This window comes from Atractosteus spatula, chromosome 1 (genome assembly GCF_055471065.1).
Source record: "Atractosteus spatula isolate fAtrSpa1 chromosome 1, fAtrSpa1.hap1, whole genome shotgun sequence".
NCBI lineage: Eukaryota > Metazoa > Chordata > Actinopteri > Semionotiformes > Lepisosteidae > Atractosteus > Atractosteus spatula.
The window spans coordinates 55670064-55684674 of NC_142706.1; the positions used below are offsets into that span (position 1 = coordinate 55670064).

General features: G+C 32.6%; 1 protein-coding gene across 6 annotated transcripts in view; it reads left to right on the top strand.

The window, feature by feature from the left end:
- The first annotated feature begins 2114 nt into the window (after positions 1–2114).
- Positions 2115–14611, top strand: part of gria2b (glutamate receptor, ionotropic, AMPA 2b) — a 72635-nt gene continuing 60138 nt past the window's right edge. For all 6 annotated transcript variants that reach the window (XR_016090845.1, XM_088911524.1, XM_088911505.1 and 3 more), the window contains exons 1-2: positions 2115–2712; positions 3003–3143. Coding sequence is in view for 5 of the 6 variants with exons in the window: in XM_088911524.1 (XP_088767650.1) it covers positions 2628–2712; positions 3003–3143 (226 nt within the window). In the remaining variant the exon portion in view is untranslated. The remainder of the gene's footprint in view (positions 2713–3002; positions 3144–14611) is intronic.

A 14611-nucleotide genomic window follows, 5' to 3' on the forward strand; every position in this document is an offset into this window, starting at 1 on the left:
GATGGACTCCAATTAAGTAATTATGTAATTAATTTTGTAAAATATCTGGATTTTTTTCACTTTTACATTATAGAGTACTTTGTGTTGATGAGTAGCAAAAGTTCTCAGTTAAATACATCATGGTTCCATGCTGTAACACAAAAAAATGTGAAAAAGTCCAAGGGGGGTGAATACTTTTTATAGGCACTGTAGGTTGAGGAATTATATCAACCTTCACTGAAATTAAATTTACAACTCTGATACCAAACTATCACAAGGTTTTCATTATTTGATGTTGCACAAACAAGAAAAATAAAAACTTTTTTCCCCTTTCCCAAGAAGTTCGTAATTTGGGTGTCTTCAGGATATGCAATTCAGTTCTAAGACGACTTTCCTTTGCATTAAGACATCTTTGCATTTACAATCCCTACATACTGTATGGGGAAGACACTAAATTTACTAGATGCTGTTGAAGTTTAAGAAGTTTAAGTGTCTTTGTAAATTAATTTTGTACACATGCTCAATATAGCTAGGTTGACTCTTAAATGTACCTTTTAGCAGATCTGCTAAAACTTTGCTGTCTTTAAGAACTCCTCAGACCTGATTGAGTTGTCTCTGTGAGGAACAATTGTTTATCGCTGTTTTGCAATGAAGAACTCTCTTAAAGCAGTATATCTCCTTTGCACATGGCATCTCAGTACATTGCACCTCTGTCCATGGTACTGAAAATGCATACTGTACCAAGTAATTACCTCTTTTTATGGTTGTAAACTGTCATGTCTCAGGCTCTTGTATTTTGTTTTCTCCAGGGTTCCGAACTTCCTGTGTTCACCTAATGAGATAGCCAAACTCATTTTAAAGAGATGAGTTGACATACTGTATGAAGAGTATGGAGCCATTCTATGTACAGGTATATGGTCCTAAAAACCAAAGCACTAAAAGGACATGGAATACATTGGAACATGCATGATATCATTTTCTTTACAATATAGTTTTAATATTGAATTATATGCAATACAATATTTATGTTATCATTACATTCCTTAATACTCTTTAAATTACATTTTCTGATGTTATGTACTGTAAACACACGGCATTCCTTCTCATGCAGTGGCTTATACTAAGTTATAGTTATACTTTAAACTCAGAAATCTTATTCTTGTCCATATTGTATCTAAATATGATGCATCTATACAGTATGTGCCTGGTGTGAAAGGGAGAAAAATCTATTAGCTTTGAATGTGATTTTTAATTTCTATTACTTTTTCTATTTCACCTGTCACTTTTCTTTTAAAGATATTTTTTCCTTAACAGTAGTAACTATATGATAACTAATTCTCCAAAAAGGTTTTTAAATAGCTTGTTAAAATCTAAGAAATGTTACAATTGAGAAGTCCATCTAGTCTGTTTCATAGTTAGTAGTTAATCGATCCAAGAATGTTATCCTACCATTTCCTGAAAGAAGCCAGGGTATCGGCTTCAACAATGTGTCTGGATATCTTATTCCATAATCATACAACCACTTAGGTAAAGTGTCTCCAATTCTCAGTTTTAGATATACTTCCATAGTCATTAATTCATTGACTTCAAATAGTCAAGCCATTTTAGAGTTCTCTAATTCTAATTCACTGTAAATGTTGAGCACAAACTGTAAATTCCTGGCAGATAGCACTGTTATCTTAGCAAACACCATTTTTTTTAAATAAGACCTAATTTCATTACTAAATAATTTGCAGGGCGTGACACACTTCTTAAAATGTTAAGGTCATTGACTTCATGGTTTAAAAGACCTGGACATCAAGCATTAACAAATTATCCATTGGCATCTACCACTGACTAAAGATTAGAGTTATATGGGTAGTACTATTAGTGAAATAAATGTAGATACAAAATGTCTACCAGTTATTATTGTAAGTCTTTATGGTTTGTAATCTTTTAGTCACACATTACAGACAGGTTTTATCAATATTGATTAATTCTACAAAAACTTCTTTAGATTTAAAAAAGCAATAATATTTTGAGGTCCCTAAAGATATACAAAACAAAAACGTGTTCTCTTTCTTAGATGACAGTCCAACCCACAAATATTCAAAATCTGCACACATATAAATAAAATTCAGGAGAGTGCACTTAAAACACCCACTCCTTAAAAAAATGAAGCACAGGAAATAAATTGTATAGTGCAAATAAGTATAATTAAAATCCCATTATCGTATTTAAATCTACCTATCTGTACATACACACATATATAATATATATACGTATGCTTGAAGGTAATAAGATAAATACATAATGTGAGCTCGACGATGTTCGTGCCTTTACGTCCTCATTAACATTCCTCCCTTGTCCGTGATGCTGGAAGGAGAGCTCCAGTGAGCAGTGAAAAGAAGTGCAGTGCTCTTGTGTGAGCGAAGGTACTGATACAGTGGGACAAACATCGCCAGGAAGAAAAGGGGAAAAATCTGCATTAAACCGTTATATCATTGTTGGAACTGGAACTAGGAATTTCGAAATTAACTATCATCAGAAATAAAAATCTGGTTTCTTTCAATTTTACATCACCACTATGAATAGGATCTAATACGGACTACTCTTCTGAGAAATTTAACGAGGGAATATTCGGTGGATGTGGTCATATTTCTTTGGAAATGCAAAAGATTATGAAGATATCTGTCTTCCTTCTTCCTGTTTTATGGGGACTGGTGTTTGGAGGCTCTCCCAGCGTACAAATCGGTATGTAAAATCAAGATAAATGGGTAACTGTAAAATCAGTTAATAAATACCTAATTTAACAGGATTAAATTAACATTCAAAGCATGCAGCATTCCGATATATGGTGATTCTTGAAACATGTATTTAATTTATATTTTATTGTTAACGCTTTTAAATTTTCGCAAATTTAAATGCATTGTAAAATACACATTTTCTTTCGCCTAAATGGAGTTAATCCTGCTCATTTTAAGTATATGATCACTCGTTGTTCTAACATTCCGTGTCTGATATGTTTTTCCTCTTTTCCACAGGGGGATTATTTCCAAGGGGTGCAGATCAGGAATACAGTGCATTTCGAATAGGAATGGTCCAATTCGGCACATCCGAGTTTAGACTGACGCCCCATATTGACAATTTGGAAGTAGCAAACAGCTTTGCTGTCACCAATTGTTGTGAGTAATTAAGATACTCGTCAAGATTAAACCAGTATATTAATTTTAGAAATGAAAAATATATTTTCACTGTGGGTGTGACCATAAACCTTGCGTTTGTGATTAACCTACTTGCATATATGTCTTCGCGTAATTAAAATGACAATTTCAGTACAAAATGAGATAACGTTACGTATTTCGCAATTATTTTTTCCCAATGCAGATGTTTTGTGTTCTAAAGAATGCTTCCCCGTGTTGAAAAAGACAGTTTAGCCTGATACTGTTGTAATTCTACAAGTAGGCTTTATTAGTTGTTGCAAAATATAATTGGTGTTTGTATTTCAGGTTAGGAAAACCATTGATCTTTCTATCCGTAGGATAACCATAAAACACGTGCCATTAACATGTTCGTGTCGTTTTAGATTTATGAGTTTGTCGTATCATTTGCTCTTATTATTAAAAGCTTTTGTATTGCACAAGCATTTGGAAATCTCCATTTTCGCGGCTTGACAGTGTGTAATTGTGCTTGAGAGAGATCAAGGTAAAGTTGGTTACCACAGTAACAGAAAGAAATGGCTTCTCTGAATATGAGCTGAAGATAATGAGGAAACCATTATTTTCGGTATTTTCAGTGGCAAGATTACATAAAACCAGTGCAATCTCGAAAAATAAGGAGAGTCATATCACAGCTGCAGTTAAGGGGTTTAGACCAGTGGAAGATTTGAATCGGAAGCTACAGTACATATGCAGTAAAAGAAAAGCTCAATTCATAAGTACATCTAAATTAAATCTAACATTGTTTTCTTTTAAGAACGGGCCTGTAATAGCAGGGAGACCCCAAAACTGAAGTTACAAATTCGAACACCCAGTAATGGCAAGCAGTTACGGATTGTGACATAGAACAATAAAATTAACGCCAGTGACACTGACACACACGTCTTGACACACTGCATTCAGTGATCTGAAAATGTACATTTATGTCTGGCTTCTTACCGAGAGACAAATCAATTATTGTATCCGCATTCCAAAAATACCGCATCTCCAAGGGAAGAAGTACTGTATAGTAATTTCTAAATATAAAGCCATAAATCTTTCATTCGTGACAAAACAACAGTGTTATTACTGCAACATTTGTTTTACAGTATCATGTTCACGGACATACTTTCAGATATACAGTACGATCAGCTCGTTTCTTTGCGTTTTATCTACCCAGTAGTAGGCCATTTCCGCTTAAAATCAAGCTTTGCGGCTCTGCGGGCTTCACTGCACCATGCCATTGTAACAAGAGGATGCTGATTCATGCAAAATACTCTTTCGCTAATAGCACCGAATAGAGTTTTAAGTCAATGTATTATTATTATTATTATTATTATTATTATTATTATTATTATCCGATCAAAAAGTTACACATAAATCTGTTTTTATTGTATACATATTTTCTGATATGGATTAATTTAATGTGTTTTTTTGCACCAAAAATGCTTTTATAAACGTCAGAACAATTATTAGGTAGCATTTTCATGTGCTCCTTCTAGCCTATTTGACCTATTTTATTATTTTTCTTAAGTTACGTAATCATTGCATGTCTCTACTCCTCTAAGCAGTATACTGTACTGTGTTTTTAAATTGCTTCAGCTCACGAGAAGTGTTAACATTAGAATAAATGAGACTGCCAGTCGGTGCTTTTTGTATCTCTACATTTCGTCAGCGATTAATAGATTGATTGCCTTGTTAAGCCATGTATCTAAAGAGAAGAGCTTAGTGCTACATGAGGCTGGAATATAATTTTGCTGATGTTGTGTCTGATATATACTATATATATGTACTGTATATGTTCTTTATAATACCAAAGTGCTGTTAAGGTAGCAAGCTTTATCACAGTATTTTAATTTTGAAAAGGATAAAATTATGTTTGGTTTGATTGATTTTACCCATTAAAAAACAAAAACATTTCTCTTAGTTTTAAATCTGCATAGTCAAACAAAATCTGAAATATTATCTATTATAAAGGTGTAAATAATCATAATGTATTACTTTACCAGCAATCACCTCACTAGCATATTGATTTGCAAATTGTAGTGAAACTCCAATATGTAGTTAAATAGTATCCTTCTTCTGTCTCATTTTAGGAAGCCAGTTAAATATTAAAAGCTCATTAACACGTGAGCCATATGGAGGCTTATTTAATTATGCTAAACTGGAGTTTTCTTATACTTAAATTCCATATTTACTGTAAAAAAGCATCACCTTGTAAATCCTTGATCCTGTTTCTTTGTGGAAAAACCTGACCCAATTGCAAACATTAAGTACTGTACTTGAAAGAACACTTTAATACGTATTAATACAACATGCTGTAGTATATGCCTTATATAGGTATGAATGCTCAATCAATAGTGATTTATATATTCTTTTGAGGTGAACAGCTAAATTAAAGGATATATGTTTTATGTATATTTTAAATACATTGTTTTTTAAGGGTTATCATAACTAAAACTGCAATAGCAATTTTTTTATTAACAATTTACTATATTATACAATAACATCATTTATTGAACAACATTTAGTTTTAAATGAAAACAGTTCTTAATGTTTCTTAGTAGTAGTTCTTAATAAGGCACATATTTGTCCTATTTTCAACATAAATGGCAAAAGAAATTAGAATTCAAGATCATGGGCTATACATTCAAAACAAAAAAAAATCAGAATCCCTTATAAAATATAAAATATATAAACATGCAATAGGATTGCTAACATACTGTATTATTAACAGTATGCTAAAAGAGAATCCAATACGTTATACTGTATACTGTATCTATATTGTAATCACTAGATGGCAGTCTGATTCAAAAGATATTAATTTACTTTAAGGATTAAAAAAATTACTGCCTATAGCTGTACATATGCAAATATCAAAGTTGGGAATTTTAAGGGAGAGGCAAAATCCCGATTTCACTAGGACATAATTATATTGTATAAAAATACTGGATGAAAATGAAAAGAAATACAGTTTTCAAAACAGAATGTCAATCTGTAACATGGCAAATTCCAGGGGACCACTCAATTCGATAAATAATTCAGCTCTGTTGATGAAGCTCAATTGAATAAACTTTTAGAATTAAGTTTTAAAGCAATGCAATGAGTTGAACAAATGTCAGGCTTTATTTATTTGGATTCAATCAACAAGCAATCACTATAGATCTAAAGAGCTTTTTCTCTGTCAGCTAATAAAAAAGCGTTATTGAATTGGATCCCTAGACAGCCTGTGGGCTTTGTATTTATTTAATTTGATGTTTTGTTTACAATCAGTAGAACCATTTAATGGATTTTTGAAGCATGATTAAAAATACAAGCTAGACCCCCAAGTAAGAACATTACAAAGGCATATACATTGCAGACTGAATACAGAAAATAAATCAAAACCATAATTTGATTTAAACAGGGTAGATTTAAACATTAAGTGTTTTGAAGTGCCCAGTATTTATGTATGTATGACCTTGTCCAGCAGGAGGCTTTCTTGGGGAAGTTAGTTATGATTTGAAAATGATTTTTCACCTGCACTACCTAGCTAGAATGATTTTAAAAAACAGATGGTTTTTCACTAAAGAAAATGAGAAAAATATTCTTAAGAAGTGGTAATGTGGACAAATCTTCCAGCCATTTCTTACAAGATCCTGGAAAGAATTATGTAGGTCTGTACCTTAAATGGGTACTCTTTTGTAATGTGGCTTTACATCTGTAACCTTAAATGTGAAGTGTACGAGAACTTAAGTGTCCAAAAAGGCAGACTAGAATTTTAATGCTACTTTTCAGTGAAACATTCACATCAGACTGTATGTCTATTCCTAGGAAATAGTGATAAAGTACCTTTTACTGCCAATGCAGAAATAAGATTTAAATTTGAATTTAAGTAAGGAAATCAATTATATAACAAAGTCATATAATTAACATGCATTAAAGCTCTAAAAAAAGACTATTATATGGATTAAATTATAGATTCAGCCAACCATCCAAACACAGCTTTCAAACATGTCAGTGTTGATGATAGCTTTTTGTTTGTGAGGTGCTTTTTGGAAAAACTCATCTGCTGATATCAGGGTATGCCATCAGGTATTGGGAATATTAATTGGCAATTCCCCGATGTATTGGAATTCTGATTTAAATGAAAACAACCTACTCACTGACTACAAATTGTAAACCCAGTATATGACCAGAACTGTCCATTTTATGCATGCAAGAAAAAATATCTTGTTTTGAACTCATTATAGGCTCATAGATTAAATTGATTTAACCAGGCCTTTATCCAGGTTTCATAGGAAAGCAACAAAAAGAGTGGCTAATGAAAAACTAAAGTATGTCATTCTCCCCACTAAGACAATACAATAAAGGTTTCTGAAGATTTGTGATAATCTTAATGTTTCTAAAAATGTTTCCCATCCTGGGATTTTCTTTTCTATACAGTACAGTAGGTGGGGGTAGTTTGTTGATTTTAAATCAAACCAACAACTTCCAATTTTGGAAAAATGGCCAAGGCAGACAAGTTTTTTTAAAAATTTCTTTATTACTTTACTATAGCCCGTGCAATTAATCTGAATCAATAAAAGGAAAATAACAGTGGTGGCTAAAAAGCAAAATACTACTATTGTAAGTTATTTTATAAAATAGGTGAAAGTATGGATCAATGTATATATTTGTATTATAATGTAAAGACAGCATTATAATCTACCACGCTGTTCAATATGGGGAAATAGGGTATAGTTTCATATTAATAGAAAACAATGACCACAAAGTTTGTGTTAGTTTAATGCAACATGTATTTTTTTAAAAGTACAGATACATTCTAAAGTAAAATGAATTTTGTGTCTAAAGCTGAATAAATTAGAAGGCTTGTGGTGTTCTAATGACTTTTGCACAGCACTGCGTGAAATGTACAGGTAAGTGTTTGGGAAGGAAGATGAGATATGATGGAATTGCAGTTTTATGAACTCTCTGTTTAAGTCTTCCCTGCAATGGGATCAGCTGTTGCAATTATGTATCAGCAGTCTTTGAAGTGACATAGTTATTCTGCTGACAAATTATTTTACCACCAAACTGCACAATTAGCAATACGTCGGTTAACATTCCAGTATGGTGTTTAGAATGAGCATGTAAAAAAGTTTAACAGTGGACAATGATTATTCCATTCTAAATTCCAAATCCCATCTTGGAATAAAAATAAAAAACAGAACAAACTGAAGTAGGTGTGACAACATTCACAGAAAACAAGCACATCACAAAAAGGCACATCATTGAACAGGCAGTGTATTTGCTTACAGTATGTCTCACATCTTGGACTGTTTTCGCCTTTTGTGTTGAAGATTAAAAAAACATTTAGAGTAACCATGTAAAATATGTTCTGCTTTAAATGTATTTAAAAACCTCATATATTAAGCATATTAGAGGTACAGATATTCAATGATTTAGGATTTTAGTTCTCACTGACCAAAAGATTACCATCCATACTGTTGCATATTGTTTAGCACATTTGTTTAAATATTTAAAAATATGTGCAAAATTTCAAAACTTACGTTAACAGATCAGATAAAAAATAAACCCATGTCAACAGGACATCTACTGTTTTTGATGCTATACAGTATATACTGTATTAGTATATTACAGTATATATGCAAACACTATTTACTTATCTGAGTATCTTGATTTTTTTTTTCTGTTTAAATAATCTTAGGGTAATTCATTAACTTGATAATTCATGTAGTTATACTTGATTCCATACTGTATATGGTAGAAAATAATATTAAATTCAGTACTGGTTACAAAACAATTACATGCATACATAAACTAGAATCTAGCTTAATATTTGGAGAATACTAATGTAGTTTGCTTCTGAAAATTTCCATTACACAATACATTCCTTATCCTTAGGGGTAAGGATAAGGTTGAGTGAAGTATGTATTTAAAGTTTCTGCCAATCAACAGTTCCTCTTTTCTCAGTTACTTCTGTAATTCATTGAAATTAAATTAAAGGGGCCTGTGGGATTCTGCAGTGGAGTCCTGCAGAGTTTAAGGTAGGTGGTTGCTTTGATCTGTTTCTTGGTTACCAGGGAGGGATTTAATGGCGACTGCTGGGAAAGTAAGGAAGACACTGAGATGAGTATTCAAGGTACTGAGAGAATATGAGTAGGTAGACATCATACAGAACTTCTGCGCAATTAGTATATTCACCCTTTCATTATACCATGGCACACACACTTTGAGTTTTGCATCAAAAGCCATATTTGTAAGTTTAATTAAAGAGTACATGGCACATTTTGCTTTCAGTGTATAAATTCTTTACTCTTTCAGATATATTGATTTATACCTGACTTGTTAAACTTGTTTTACATATACTGTAGATATATAGTGTGGAAACAGATGCATTACCTTTTCCTACATTTCCTACATTTTCCTACACATTCTACATTTATTTTCTTAACATCTGAATTCTTATGTCTATATAAATCTGACATTTTACATATGAAAATTGTATTAATTTTAATACCTCTTTAAAATCTCAAAATCTCAGGTCAAAATTATATATTATGTAATTAGTATATAATGTAAGAAATATATATATATTAATTTAAAATAATATATAATAATAATAATTACACAATAATTAATGCAGAATGGGAGTTTTGTAGGAAGTTTTATTTTTCCTTTGTGTTTCTTCTAAGAAGCAAATACATTAAATTTGTTCATTTTCATTTTGCCAATTATTCAAATTAATACTATTTGGTCAAATTGGACACATGAGCCATGAGAATGTTTTATCCTCTGAAATGAAAATATTTTAAGATGCTTTTATAACTGTGGAATAGACTTTTTCAAACCCATAAGGTTACAAGTCATTTAAAATAATTTGAGTGTGGAGTTTTGTCAGCATGCAAGTTGCAGAGGAGCAAATAGAAGTCAATTCCACACTGAAGTAGAAAGGAAAAAAAACACTATTTTATCTTTGCAGTCTTCATCACATGTAAGGACCTGAAGAAGACGTCACAGTCAAAGCATTGCGTTACTTTCTTCTTTCTACTTTTCAGTGTGGATTGTTAATGAAAACATTTCTTAAGACTGAGAAAAGGGTTCAATGAGATCAATAATTAGTTCATTACTTAATTAAGAGCTCAAGGGAATAAAAACGCTGTGGCCTTCAAAATTAAACACGAAGAATCAATACAATGTCATATTAGAATAATGGAGCAGAAGATTGCATTTCTATATACCTTGAGTTGCGTGCTCAAATTACCTATCATATTTTGTCCATTTAACCATCCATTATCCAGCTACTTAGGCCTGGTGCATCAACTCAGATTCTATCCCAGAAGCACAGGACACAAGTAGGAAGCACAATTATGGCAGAATGACAGTCCATCATAGGGTACACACAAACACCCAGGGACAGCTTAGAGTCACCAGCTAACCTAGATGGCATGTCTTTGTAGATTGAATGAAACCAGAGCAGCTGGTAAAACCCATATAAGCATAGAAAAAACTCTGTACAGAATGAGCAAAAATGTACTGACTTAATTACTAGCCCTGCTAATATGTGGATACATAACATTTACCAGATTTAATTTGATTATTTTTCTTAAATTGTGGCTGCCGTAATTCACTTTGTCTTTAAAATATAGACCATCACTATGGCACTCAGTCATAAAAATGTTATGTGGGCAGCATGATAGCACTACAAGTTCTATTTGCAGTTCTGTTCCATTTAATAATTTTTGAAAAAGAAATTTAACACTTTTGCAGTAGCTTTTTCATATTTCATGTCCATATTTCATGTTCATATTTGTATGTCCACACCTTCAAGCTCAGTCTGTTTTTTTGTTTGATTTTAGGGAAATTAGTCTTGAATTCCCTCTCTAATGTCTACTAATAAAACAACTAGATGTATTTTTTTATGAAACTCGTTTAGTCAAAATTATTAATTTAATATTTAAACATTAAACTATGTTTACTGTTCAGTGTTTATTAGCGTTCTGTAGCTATTAAAGACATATAGAATAAATGGGAAAATATCAAATTGCACAAATTCCTAATTTCCTTTTAACTTTGTATTTGATAACTTGATAATATAGTCTTTGTCTGTTATATCAATAACAACAGTGCAAGTAGAATTTCTTAGGCAAGACCAGATGCAATACTTTTTATGGTTCTTTATTTTTGTGGTTTTATATTCCTATTCATAAATTGAGGGGGTGGAATTGTGGCGCTATGATTAGCATTGCTATCTTTGTGGAGTTTGTATGTTCTTCCTGTATTCTCTTGGGTTTCCTCCAGGTGCTCTGCTATCCTCCCACAGTCCAAAGACATACTGGTAGGTTAACTGGCTTCTTGGAGAACTGAACTGATTCTGGTGTGAATATGCCCTGCAATGGACTGGTGTCCCGTCCAGGGTGTATCTCCTTGCATTTGTTGCTTGCTTCGATAGGCTCTGGCTCTCCTGTGACCCTGAATTGGATGAAGTGGTTAAAAAATGATGGATGGATGGACAAACTGAGGGAATGTAGCAAATTTAGAATTTGAAATTGATTAGATTAAGTATTTTTGTAAGCTACAATGTAAGAAAAGTGACAGAGAGGGAAAAACCTCTCTGTCACTTGTTTGAACAACTGGAAAGGTTCAAACAGCTCTTTAGACACAAGATAACATTATAATTGAACTGTTAGTATCTGTTCTGGTGATTTGCAAGAAAGGGCTATTCTAACAAGGATGATAGTTATTAAATAGCTAATGTCTAGACTGGGTTTTTCTAAACACACATATGATAGTAACAGACTTTAAAACTAGAAGTACCAGGCCAGATTTCAAGGAGTCGTTAATGAGGTTAGTAATAAACAGGGTAAAGGGCAAAGAAATTTGAGTAGAGGTTATAGGAATAAGATCTAAAACAGAAATATAAGGGCCCTCTGCTCTGTAATATTGTGACTTCTGTATAATTTCTTATGAAGGATTTACTATCCCCAGGAGTAAACGTGGATCAAGTGGATCTGTAATTTTGACAAGTTACAGAGTATAATAACAGGAATAGAAAAACTGGCAATATCCAAAATGGAGGAGTTACTGTCTATAATACTGAGTACAGAAAATAAATTACAGTTTTGTGAAGCTTTTAATGTAAGCATTGGAAAGAAAAAATGACTGAAACGCCAAAGATAACAGCAACTATACAAACTAAATTCAATTTTACATTTCTGTCACACTGTATACACTGTATAAAGCCAATTTCCTATGATCAATACAGGATCCTAAATTCTGAATAGTTTAATGGCCTTGAAGAAATTTGACAAAAGTAATTGATTATAAGAGTTTCCTTTCATAGTTTTAGTCATGACTTTGTGGAACACAAGAATAGTAAAACAGGTTAGCATGAATACTCCTACTTATATTGCTGGCAACAAATAAGTTGGAAGGACTATGAAAGATTCTGAACCGATTTCCATTGAGTTTGTAGTAGTAATACCACTTCACATCTTCTTAGACAGAGAGAGATTTCCTTCTCATATCCAAAGTGGATCTTGAAATTTTAATTGAATTTTTCACAAAATATCTGTGTAGGCCTATGCTTAGTTATTGAACTAACATCTAAGAAACACAATGCTAATTTCACTTCATGTACCACAGCAGCATTAAAAACTGTTGTCTTCCGAATGGTGGAGTCAATGTGAAAAAAGTTAAAATTGGAAAGGAAACGAAAGGCAAAATAAGCATTGTGTTCTTTAACAGAAAGCTATTTCAGTTTATAACCATTATACATCTTCACAATTTTTCTTTTACATTCTGCTGCTCGGAATCTGTCAATGCAGCGACCTCAGTGACTGATAAGACATCAGTCTGAGAAGTCCAAGCCACAGCACCAGTGTGAGTACAGCTCTCCTGGTCCCTGCTAGGATTGCAGAGCCTCTCGCAGGCTCTGAAATACTGTACAGAGCTAATCCCTATACACTGGATAACTGGCACACCAAAATACCGAGTCCTCTGTAGCAGCACAATTTTACACTGCCTGCATTTCAGAGGGGATGATGTCACTTCTGTAACTCGCTTACTGCACTAAGCTGTTACATTACATTAGTATGTATGTGCATGCATAGTAAATCTATTAATAAAATCTATAAATCAAAACTTTGAAGGTACAAATAGTTAGTTAATAGTACCTCTTTAAAAATCGTTTAGTTTAATTTTTAATTTATTTTTGTGAATACTCTTTTTTATAGGACATGGCTAGAGGGAATCCCAGTATCAACATCTTAACCAGCTATGTGGTTCTTATTTTTCACAATTTTCAGTTTCAAAAATATTTAGCAATGTTACCCTTTTTTATTTTTAGTGTTTATTTTGCAGTACTGTAGATTTGTCTTTGTTTTGAAGTATTACATCTCATAAAGAAGCTAATGTTAAACCTATGACTATTGATTTTATATGAAACCTGCAGGGTGTTCACACTTTGTAATCTGAGGGATTTAGGAAGGATAATTGTTGGAGGTTGAGTTGCCAGCATGAGTCCTGCTGCTGCTTTTCTTTACTACATATCATTGTGTAACTGCCTGATTTTAATGGGAATGATTTATAATTATGCATTATCTTTTATAATTATGAATTATAATTATCTTTTAAAGAAACCTACAATTAACCTAAGGTTATTTAGAATGCTTATAACTACACTTATGAGAATTTAAGCAGCTCACCTGATATATCAGCTTCCATGTGTTAATATGGACTTTTAGAATTTATAAAACAATAAACAAAGTATTTAATTAAATACTGCTTTGTCAGTTTTATTTGGGATAACCTATGTGTTAGATGTATGTAGTGGGAACGATGTAGTTAATAATGGAGTTAGAAAGGAGTATTATGGATACTCCTATTTTAGGATTTAGGATTTAGGATAACTAAATCCTAACTGCTTATCCTGATGTTGTGTTCCATTCTACAACACTAAATTAAAAATATAATTTGAAAGAAATTTCAAATTGCAAAGGTACAGTAAGTGCTTAAAAACCATTTCATTCCTTCTTTATCATTGTTTTGTGTGATCAGTAGGCGATAATGCTGTAAGTGATTAAAAAGTGAAGAACAGGAGCACTAATTTAAAAACACCTTGTAAGATTGTGTTTTTAAATACATTTTTCATTTTATACTCACCCGATTTGGAATCAGCAGTTGTTTATTTATGTCTTGGCTCACGGCTAAGAGTACATCAGGAGAATGAGGATAGGCTAATGTCATTCTCTTGACTTTCCTACCCACTAGAGCAAGTCAACTTTTGACATCCTGGATGCTCTACAGTGCCTTACAGGAGAGCTGATGCAAAGCAGAGAAGGAGAGTGTCTCTCACTGACATCACTGGAAGCTCATAGGTGTTTGGGAAGGAGGAGTCTAACAAACCCCAGCTAATCTCGGCAGTCTACCAATTGTGCACTGGTTGGCTAGTAACATAACCAAAACTTTACATT